The 11205-nt window shown below is 39.2% G+C and overlaps 3 protein-coding genes across 5 annotated transcripts; 1 reads left to right on the plus strand and 2 right to left on the minus strand.

The window, feature by feature from the left end:
* Positions 1-696: 696 nt before the first annotated feature.
* On the minus strand, positions 697-6101 carry LOC6578609 (protein piccolo). The gene is made up of 2 exons (XM_002004482.3): positions 6012-6101; positions 697-2839 (listed from the first exon to the last, which is right to left on the minus strand). The coding sequence occupies exons 1-2, from the start codon at positions 6013-6015 to the stop codon at positions 1407-1409; spliced, it is 1437 nt and encodes a 478-aa protein (XP_002004518.2). The 5' UTR covers positions 6016-6101; the 3' UTR covers positions 697-1406.
* Positions 3917-6101, minus strand: LOC6578610. Of its 2 annotated transcripts, XM_015163250.2 has the most exons (3): positions 6012-6098; positions 5109-5141; positions 3917-4920 (listed from the first exon to the last, which is right to left on the minus strand). In XM_015163250.2, the coding sequence occupies exons 1-3, from the start codon at positions 6013-6015 to the stop codon at positions 4064-4066; spliced, it is 894 nt and encodes a 297-aa protein (XP_015018736.1). In that variant the 5' UTR covers positions 6016-6098; the 3' UTR covers positions 3917-4063. The 2 variants fall into 2 exon arrangements, with proteins under 2 accessions (XP_015018736.1, XP_002004519.1); XM_002004483.4 differs by lacking the exon at positions 5109-5141 and having other exon boundaries at positions 6012-6101.
* An 802-nt stretch (positions 6102-6903) lies between these two features.
* On the plus strand, positions 6904-10681 carry LOC6578611. 2 transcript variants are annotated; one of them, XM_015163251.3, is made up of 2 exons: positions 6904-7188; positions 9765-10681. In XM_015163251.3, the coding sequence occupies exons 1-2, from the start codon at positions 7185-7187 to the stop codon at positions 10616-10618; spliced, it is 858 nt and encodes a 285-aa protein (XP_015018737.1). In that variant the 5' UTR covers positions 6904-7184; the 3' UTR covers positions 10619-10681. The 2 variants fall into 2 exon arrangements, with proteins under 2 accessions (XP_015018737.1, XP_002004520.1); XM_002004484.3 differs by lacking the exon at positions 6904-7188 and adding an exon at positions 7600-7784.
* Positions 10682-11205: the final 524 nt, after the last annotated feature.

The raw sequence follows: 11205 nt of genomic DNA on the forward strand, positions 1-11205 counted from the left end.
ATAGATACATAGATACATAGATACATAGATACATAGATACACAGATACATAGATATATAGATATATAGATATATAGATATATAGATATATAGATATATAGATATATAGATATATAGATATATAGATATATAGATATATAGATATATAGATATATAGATATATAGATATATAGATACATAGATACATAGATACATATATACATAGATACATATAGATATATATTTTTCGCAAATAGATCAAATACAAGGATTTTGATATACACAGGTTAATAGAAACATCTCTTTACAGGTAAATATAGTAATTACCTTCAATCTAGACGTGATTCCGAAGCCGAATGTTAAATAGAGCTGGGCAAGGCATTCGGATTATTCTTATCCGATATTAGTCAGATTTTAATTGGCATCATTTTGGGTAATATTTATAAGTGGCACGTGCGGGAATTGGATTAATCAGCTGAGATACCAACTGTGGGATTTTTCTTTAAAATAAATGTTATGTCTGGCAGTGGGTTAAAATAAATGAGATGGGAAGTACGAATTTCGCACTATATAAAAACGCGAGAAGAGGTCGGTAAACTCCAACTGTCAGCTAGGCCGAGGCTAAAGTTGCTTATTATTACAGTTTTATGAGCTAAATATAGGAAGTACGTCTTTTACGACCGTGCAGATGGTATACTTATAAAAAAGAGACGAAAAATAAAAACTTTAGAAAAACATGGAACGTTGAAGACGTTTCAGATGTTTCCCATTCAAAATAAATATGTTTATTTCATTATATATTGTATATGAATATAAATATGTATGTACAATGGTAACATGTTTATATGATAGTATATATAGGTATATACAATTGCAACTTTATAGTAAGGTACAATCGCTCTTTGGAGTTAGCTGCCTGGCAATATATGGATGGATTTACAATTTCAAATATTTCAGTTTCGTTTTTATAGTAACAAAAAACATTTTGTAGTAGATTTTAGAGTTATATGAGAGCAGTTTATAGAAATACCTAACATACAATATATTTTAGATAGTTTTTCGTAAAGAGGTGTGTTAGACATGTTGGTCCTATTTCATAAAGAAAATATATTTCTTATAGATCCCTTTAGAGTATAGAGCAATTTAAACAATTAGATTGTCTTCTGATTTTAGGTAATAGAATAAGGGAGCTCTGCTCTTTACTCATCTCTTCTTTAGTCTTTAGTAATTGAAATTAGGTAATGTTGATTTAAAATTGAAATATATGTATGTGCTTTTGGAACCAAATATATAGATAGATTTTTATGAATAGATATTTATTATTCTTTTGATTTTTCTCTTATTTGACTACTCTTATATTTCATTCCTCTATGTCTCTTTTTGAGGTAGCTGCTCTTGAATATATATATACTCTCCTCCTGCCCCAACTCAATAGCTCAGATTGATGGCCTGCTGACGATGATAGATGTCGCTGCGTACGAGTATCTCGTAGCTGGTGATGCGCACCTCCTGCCCGCCGAACGGAATGTGCAGACAGCGATGCGATTGCTGTATCTTGCCCGGCGTCAGGCTGCCGCAGTAGTGGGCGCGGCCAATGTACAGAGGCTCGCCATTGAAGGCGCGACCCGCCTCCACAGCGCCGGCCGCAATGCTGCCATCGTAGCCGGGCACCCAATGGTATTTCGCCTGCCCGATGAGCACCTCGTAGCGCGACTCGACCAGCTCCCGGCCGGCATGTGTGATGTAGGCGCAGCCCCGGCTCGGCGCCGCTTTGCCCGGTATATGGGAGCCATCGTAGTAGGCGCGACAGACGAGCAGCGGTGCCATGTCGGTATCGTGGCCACCATAGACGGCATCTGGCGGAGTATAGCCAGGACTGGCGGCCATCCACAGATCGTAGCTGGTCGTTGCGGCTGGGGCGCACACGGCGGGCGTGTAGCTGGAGCAGCTGGGCCCATAGGGATCCACGCTCATGGGCGGCTTATATGTCTCCGCGGGCACAATGGTGGCCGCATGGTGGGTGCTGGGTGGTGCGACGGCAGCGGGAGTATACGAAGGTGGCATGCCGTAGGGCTTGGCCGGAATGGGCACTGGCACAGCCAGCGGGCGCTTATACTCCGGCAAGATGCTGGGCGTTGGTGGTGCCATGGCTGGAACTGCTGGCGGTGGTAGTGGTTGTGGTGGTGCTGCTGCTGCTGGATACGGAACTGTGCTGTGCGAGGGCATCGGCATGGGCGTATACTGTGGCGGTCTGTCCTGCAGAGAGAAAGCGGACGTATCAAAGTCCGGCGGATAGGGATACGGCTTGCGTGCCACTGGCGGCTTAGCCAGCACCGCTGGTGGCGGTGGCGGTGGCGGTGTCGGTGGACACTTCTCGGCCAACTCCAATGCATCCGGTGGTGGGGGCAGCTGCCAGCCAGGCGTGGCGCCTCGCTCCTCTATCAATATCTCATACGAATCCAAACGTCGCTCCGCACCGCGATAGGCTATGAAGAGCGCGCGATGCACTGAGGATATTTTGCCGATGATCAGGTGACCCTCGTAATGCCCACGGCCAATGTACACCGGCTGCTCGAGGCTGGTGCGACCGCAGAGCACCGCCGTCTCGGGTATCACGTGGTCGTAGCACTTGACCCACACCAGATTCTCGCCGCACAGTATTTCGAATATGTCCTTGGGCAGAGCCTCGCCCCGTTGCGAAATATAGCCGATTTGCTTCGATGGCATCACCTTGCAGACGAGCATGTCGCCCTCGTGCTCCGCCCGGCCCACATAGATCATGGCGCCGTCCTCATCGTTGCCACCCACAATGGCGTTTGGCGGTATCGACGAATACGCCGACGATTGAACCCATTTGTAGACTGAAAGGAGAGTGAAATGAAATGAATAAAGAATAGAAATAATATACAATATATGTATATACAAGTTTATAATGATAATCATATAAAACTACCATGGACTAAAATCTATATAAGTGGTAAGTTCCTTGACTTCTTTGTAGCAGAAAGTTTTATTTTCTATAGATTCTTTAGTATTCTGTTTTTCTTTTTGATCTTTAAAGATGATCATCCTTTGCCATCAATATAACTAACGTAACTTCATCAACACTATTATCATAGTTCATCCTCATCATCATCATTGTCATTATCTTTATAAACAATAGCAGCATCATCATCTTCTCCCTCATTATCATCGTCAGCATTATCAGCTTTATCAACAATTATTATCACTACAATTATTAGTTTTATCTTCTCTAATCTCTTCACTCTTACCACTTTCGTTGTCATTTTCGTCATTACTATCAGAAAGCGCTCACTTTTACATATATGATATCTCCATATACTCGAATTCTTGAATATACGGTATGATTCGTACTTAATCTAACTAAAATATAAACACTAAATTTTCTTTTAAATAAAACAAGTTTATTGTTTATCCATAAACATATAAAATATGCAAAATAATTATATATATCTGCTTATCTGAATAATATACACTATTTAGTTTGCTGACTCAACCACCGACAAAGCTCTTACTTGCTTTCTAATATTAGACCTACGTAAATGAAAGTAGATTTATAGTATTATGTAGCATATATTCTAAAAAAAGATAGAAGACAAACAACTCTAAAATATTATTTATATTCACTACGCAGAAATATACATATATGAGAATTTGATATATGATGAACCCTAATCGAACTTCTACGACTCATGTAGACCAAAATTGATCGATTGCCTGGAAAGCTTTTGAACTACATAGCAAACTTGGAAACATTTTCAAATATGTAGCTTCAACTTGGGTTTTTACATATTCAAATGCTCAACAGATAAGTGAAATGATATATAGGAATATATAATCAGTATAGCAAAGGTCAATAGAGAGCTTATATATAGAGAATATATATGTATATAAAAGTAAAGTAAAATTCGGATATGTAAGGTGTTATATAAGCAGTCGCACTCTTTATTAAATTATACAAGTTATACAAAATCTGGAATAAGCAAAAGTACGACTTAAAGTCTATAAAAGTGATTAAAAAAATTCAAATATATATCGCCATATATATCGAATATATATATCGCCTATTGCCTGCATAGCACCTCATACGAATCGATTCGTATTTCACGTCCACCATAGGGTATGTAGAGGCAGCGCTGTCGCGAGGAGATCAGACCCGGTGTCAGGCTGCCCTGGTAGTGTCCGCGACCATAGTAGATGGGATCGCCGTTGCGGGCGCGTCCGGTGCTAACGGCATTTGGCGGTATGCTGTGAGGACTCCGGATCCATGAGTAACCGTAGCCGGTGAGCACCTCGTAGGTGGGCTTCTGGAACTCGTAGCCGCCGAAACAGACGTAGGCGGTGCCCTTGCTGGGCACTACCTTGGCGGGCAGCATCTCACCCTCGTGCATGGCGCGACCCGCATAGATGGGCGTACGGTCCGAGTCGTGGCCGGCAATGACAGCGCCCGGTGGCGTATAGCTAGCTGAGGCCGGCACCCAGACATCCTGCGGCTGGTGGATGAGCACCTCGTAGGTGTTGATGCGCACCTCCTGGCCCCCAAACGGTATGTAGAGGCAGCCGTGCGACGGATGCACCTTGCCCACGCACAACGAGTTCGCATAGTGGCCGCGGCCCACATAGAGTGGCTCGCCGGTGCGGGTGGTGCCGCTTCTCACCGCATTCGGTGGCACACCGCCGCTGGCGCTGCCCACCCAGGCGAAGCCCTGGCCGACGAGCACCTCGTAGTGGGTCTTCTTGTGTTCGGTGCCGCCGTAGGCGACATAGGCGCAACCTTTGCTCGGTATGACCTTGGCGGGCAGGTTCTCGCCCTCGTGGAACGAGCGGCCCACATAGATGGGCGTGCCATCGGCGTCGTGGCCACCAACGACAGCGTACGGAGGCAGTGCGGCATATGGAGTCGAGTGCACCCAAGTGTGTTCTGCAACGGATGGAGGGAGGTCTGTATTAGCCGTATCCAATGATAAGCGTAGATAAGATATAGCATTGATAACGCAGTGCAAAAGGTAGTCAAACGGAAAGCTTTATCAAATTTTGGAATTTCAAATTCGTGTTTTTTTTGTTATTTTGTTTGCGTTTTCGGATTGAACACTTCTTGCACTCGCCTACCAATAGTCACAACTGCTCCTGGCTGTACGGCACCTAAAACAAGTGCCGCCGATAGGGAGAGAGAGAGAGAAAGAGAGATAGAGGGAAAGAGACAAATCAGGAACTTGTCCATAAACCACTTACACAGGTCTCTAGCTCTAAAGCTTAACTTGACTCTATATCGATCTTTACTTAATAAACATATATCTAAGTATATAAATTTATCGATTAGGTCTACATAGTAACCTTCCTTGCATCATATAAATTATAGATATAGATATAGATATATATCGATTATAGCGTATGTATATGAAATAAATATCGAACCATATATACTTGATATATATACTTGATCGAATGTGTATCGAAAAATGCAGTTATTGAATAAATAGATAGCTAAGTGTATCATTTATATATATATAACTATGATTGAGAATATTATAATATATTTAAGGCATTTGCAATTATTCAACTTATCGGATATGTATTGAACATTAATATATTATTACTTTATCGAATAGTTGATATACAATATATATCATAATAATATACATGTAGTATATCGAACTATACTTTACATATATCACCAATAGATATAGACTGTATTATACATCTAACAAATTTATTTTATATGCAGGTATCAATTTTGACTTGTTATCGAATATTTATTGAGCTCTCATTTTTCTTGAATATATCGCACAATTTTATTTTCCTGCACAATGTCTTACTATCCACTTGCACTAATCAAGTAAATCGTCTATATATACACATATGCATATGTATATAAATGCATTTATCGAATATATCAAGTTTTCATCACTTTCAATAGTGTTAAATGGAGTTTTTCCCACATCAATTTGTCTATATACCAACATATATTATATACATCTAACTTATTTTTATGATCGTTTATTCATAACATACCCATGATTCACTTTTCCAACTGATAGGCGGTTGTCTTCGATTATTTATATCTATTGCTATTTATATAGATGTATATATTTATGTATGTAAATATATGTACATATATCTCTGTTATATTCGTTTTGTTCCACTGGACGCAACCGTCGAGTCCGCAGTATGATCTAGTACTAACACTCGCAGCGGGCGTAGCAAAAGGTTTTGTAGTTTTTATCAGCTAGAACTTGGCCGCTCCACTCGCTTAGGCCTTTAATCGATGAGCTTTTTCACAGTGCATTCTGCGTGTTATTGACAGCAACAGAATCTTATCAGTGCGCATAGTTTGGGGACTTATGGCACTTGTTTATCATTTCCAATATAAAAAGCAAAAGCTCTTCCAGTCTGTTCTGACTCATTTAACTGATGGGGAATTTTTTTTTTTTTTTTTTTTTTTTTTTTTGTAGATAACTTCTGATTTGTTTGTGAACAGGTGTTAGAGTCATTAATTTAGAAATATCTACAGCAAATAGCTGTCGAAATAATTATGACTAGTTTGTTTAAACTAAATGCTGAGTAAGCGAAGTCCATGGGATCCTTCTGAGAAGTCACTAGAGTATACTAGAAAACTCACATTTAACTTTTTACTCTGCTCGATTTGTACTTTTTCTAATCTATAGATAATACATTCTTCTTTTGCTACAAAATTCTTTGCAACCTTATTTCGATTTATGGCCCATCACATTATCATTAAGTATTTAACCTTTAAGACTCTATAAATTAAATATCAGTGTTATCACTATTTATTGTTTTATTTAATTTTTTAAATTTTTCTAAAAATTTTCTGAATTGTCATCGATTCTATTTATAGGCATAGCAAGCGGGGTTACTGCTGTTCAAATTGAAATTAAATTCTGGGTGAGTCAGGTGCTATGAGTCGAGAGCGAAGTCAAAGTCAAACCAGATGCTATTATTAAAGGGCTAAGAACAGAAGCAGAAACTCAAACAGAAACAGCTGTGGCTTTCGGTTCCATAAAATTGCGAAAGTGCGGGCAAGCGTAATATTCATTGCAGTTATTTCAGATAAAAGCGCTGTTTTTAAGGAGCTCAGTGCTTAAAAGCAAAAATTTTAATGTAAAAGTTCGCATTTGAAGTACAGTTCCCAGCGAGAGCAGAGAAAGCGAAAAGCGGATATCGAAAATGGGTGAGCAATAAGTTCGAAATTCGAATTAAATACCAAGCTCAAGACGATTTTAAGGTGCTTTTATTTTATATAGTCAAGGTAAAAATAAAACCGATTTTAATCAATGATAAGAGGTAATCAAGCGATCGCTCAAAAGATAAGAGCGGCCTAATATTAAGTAAACCAGATAAAAACCATTTATTTATTGATTACGCCAAGTATAAAACACGTCTAGAAAGACATATTTCGAGAACAACTTTTGCAAGTTGCTTTTGATGACGAATAGCCTAGCCCTTCTTCATATATGTATATATGTATATGTATTTATCAGACAGTCGCTCGGAAATGTTTACTCGGAAAATGTCTCCCAAGCAACGCTAGGTTATCTTATCGTAGTCGCTTAACTGAGCGCAAAAGAAGAACAACAAAAAACAGTTAACTGTTTTATTCCTCTTTTTTTGTTGTTTTGTGACTGATAAGGAAAATTCCGCACTTTATAACACAACTGCCAGCTGGCACATCCAGTCAGTCTTTATAGTAACTACGTAGAGAACGTTACGGACATATCGAATCGAGATCGATAGATCTAGAACCTACGCATACAATAAACAAAATGGGTAAGGAGTTGAGCAAAGGATTACAATCACATGAACTAGATTGAATGGATTATACCAGTGCGAATATATATATATATATATATATATATCAACAATATCTTGAGTTAAATCTGAAAAGTTTTTAAGTAAAAACAGTGACCTATAAAAATATGACTAAGAGACTATAAGAGTATCTGTTATACATACAAGTTTTTCGAAGTGAAAGTTTAATTCCTTGCCTGACCTAAAATTGTTATATTTGTGCCAGTCTCGTATGCTTCAAATTCAGTATAACAGTTAAAACACCACAACATAACATATACAGTATAACATTTTCCGTATAACGGCTATAACTGTTCATCATAGTTATTATACAATTTAATAGTAATATTTTTATTCGTTTCCTAAAACTATATCTGCAGTATAACAAATAATTCATAATAGCACTGACTGTTATATGAATATCGAAATTTCTTTCATTTTTTACTGGCTATCAGGTGAAAGTACAGCTCTATCTACATACATACATACATACGTATACTCACATATCATCATGGCCACCAACTGCTATACTGATAACAAACCGTTCTATTTTGGTCTACTTAAGTACAGTTCGATATGTTCCATTTTAGTTGTAGTCGTACATCAAAATTGATATATGACTATGTGACTGTATTGACAGTTGAAATCCGCATAACTTAAAAATGAACTTAAGAGCTTAAATTTCAAAAGGAGACCGATGAATATTAACCACGATTTTCAGCATATACTTCATGTGGGTCTTATCTATCACGACCGAGGTGCCATAGCTATGATTTCAACCTAGATACACGTCATGCCACACACTCACACATACACAAACAAATATAATCATATCATTCCAATTATATATATCATCGATATCATGTTATAATTGGAAAAAAATAGATTCATTTTTATGATTGAACATTATTTAGTACATGGTTCATATAAGAGTGTGTTTGACTCAAGAGGGTATAGAAATCTAGATGAGAATATCAGAATTATAAGAAATATATGTATTATTATTAATCTCATATACAGGAAGCAGCACCTACACATTTACAGTACCCGCAATCAATCAATAATATCCACAAAGACGTTCACATAATATACGACTATAGTCAGCCTTACCGGCAGATAAGCACTTATACGCCTCTTAAATATAACTCTTTTATGATAAGCATATGCATATATAAATGTATGTATGTATGTATGTATGTATGTATATATTATTTACTTACAATCAGAATGTACTCGAAATTGGCTTTGAGTCGGCTTTTATCTTGCAATTGAACAAGCTCCAGGAACACTATCAAATAAATTGCCATATAACTGAACTATCATAGTCTATATTAAGTTGCTACTAAAAATTTTATTTTAATTTGGCAGTCATAAAATTTTATTTCATATAGTAAAATTTATAAAAATATTCACTCAATAGAGCCACAAACTGAGTTTGACTCCTAATTCGTATGCTATGCCCAAATCCCATAAGATGCGAATGATCTTATTCATATGTATATATATTATATAAGAGTGGAGCTGTAAGCTGACACTTATACGGTCAGTGAAGTCCATTCTAAATACAACTCTTATATGATGCAAAGATCTGGAGAGATGCTGGAATTCACTCAACGTTCCAGCCTACTCTTATATGAGTAGTATAATAGTATATAGAATAGAGAGCTTTTATGCTGGCAGAAACTTATACGAACACGCAGAGAGAGAGGAGAGAATATTTTGGCAAATTAACATATATACGTTGACACATTAAGCTGTATATGTATAGAGAAGACGCACTTATACACAAAATTACATATATATGCATACATATATACGCTCAATACAATATATATCACATTATATGCAACTGTTATATCGAAAAATATGTCATATTAATTAAACTAAGTAAATTGAGAATGCAGACATTTCCCTCCTTCTATCTCATATATTAATAAATTGCACTTTACCTTTTTCTAGAACACACCTGGATTGCCTGCAATGTTTACGAAGCTCTGCCGCCATTCGCCATCGCCGCTGGCCACGACTCCGACCAGGATCCCATCTATGTGGGCCGCGCCTATCACAACGGCGACATGCTGCCCGCCAAGGTGATTCCCAACAAGCACCAGGCCTACGTGGCCTGGGGCGGCGAGGAGATCTGCAAGCACGACTACGAGATTCTAACGGGACATCATTACTGCTGGATCCCAGCCAGCAACGGTGAGGTGCCGCCTCATGCCCTCCGCGTCGGCCAGACCTCGGACGGCGAGCCACTGTACGTGGGTCGCGGCTACTTCCAGGGCAGCCTGACGCCCGGCAAGGTGCATCCCTCCCACGGCTGCCTGTACATTCCATATGGCGGCGCCGAGCACAGGCTGGAGTCTTACGAGGTGCTCGTCCAGCCCGAGACCTGGGTCAGTTCGTCCGGCAGCAATATTGTGCCCGGCACCATTGTGGCCGGCCACGACGTCGACGGCGATGCCATCTATGTGGGCCGCGCCTACCACGAGGGCGATCTGCTGCCCGCCAAGGTGATACCAAACAAGGGCTGCGCGTATGTGCCATACGGCGGACAGGAGCACGTGAAATATGAATTTGAGCTGCTCGCCGGCTATGGATATGGCTGGGTGCCCGACTCCTTTGGCAATGTGCCCAGCGGCGCCGTTGTCTGTGGACGCACCAACGATGGCGAGCCCTTGTACATCGGCCGTGGCCACTACAATGGCAGTTTCACACCTGGCAAAATCCATCAGTCGCATCGCTGCCTCTACATTCCGTTCGGTGGACAGGAGGTGCGCCTCGATAACTACGAAGTGCTCGTTCGCTCCTAGACTGATTCCAAATTCCGAGAAATGAATAAACTGCAAAATCTATTAGGTTTTTATAAAAACATATTTTTGATAATCAATTAAATTATTTGTATATCATCAGTCACTTAAAAATAATTAAATATATTATATCAAATCACTCAAAATACATGAAAATTATTATTACTATAACTTTGAACTTTTACAAAGCCATTTTATAGCTTTACCCAAGTCAATATATAAGAAATCTACCCAAAAGTATGCAAGAGAAAGTCTCGACAGCTAAACTTTTATATACACTCAAAACTTGAATGGCGTTAGCCAAAAGTCTACACTCATTAGTACAAATTACTCACATAACTGCACTCAATATCGTTGTGGAATGAGATTTGCATAACAATTAACTCAAATACATAAGCCTTGCTCTCATTTACCACATGAATAACATGTATTTTCCCTTTCCCTCTCAATTTCACATTCACATTTCTTACACACATGTATTCATTTTACATGCACTCCATTGAGCACATTTTTAAGCTCTCTACTGTCTGCTGAGCTTTTCACGCTCAGCAGTTGTAGACTGTTGTAGAGTTGCCATCTCTCATGACTCT

The sequence above is a fragment of the Drosophila mojavensis genome, unplaced genomic scaffold (genome assembly GCF_018153725.1).
Source record: "Drosophila mojavensis isolate 15081-1352.22 unplaced genomic scaffold, ASM1815372v1 contig_80, whole genome shotgun sequence".
NCBI lineage: Eukaryota > Metazoa > Arthropoda > Insecta > Diptera > Drosophilidae > Drosophila > Drosophila mojavensis.

What these genes read in the sequence shown, in the direction of transcription:
- LOC6578610 (XM_015163250.2), bottom strand. An exon ending in AGGAGCAGTTGTGACTATTG is followed by an intron (nt 4,921 to 5,108) that starts GTAGGCGAGTGC and finishes CATCCGTTGCAG; the next exon opens with AACACACTTGGGTGCACTCG.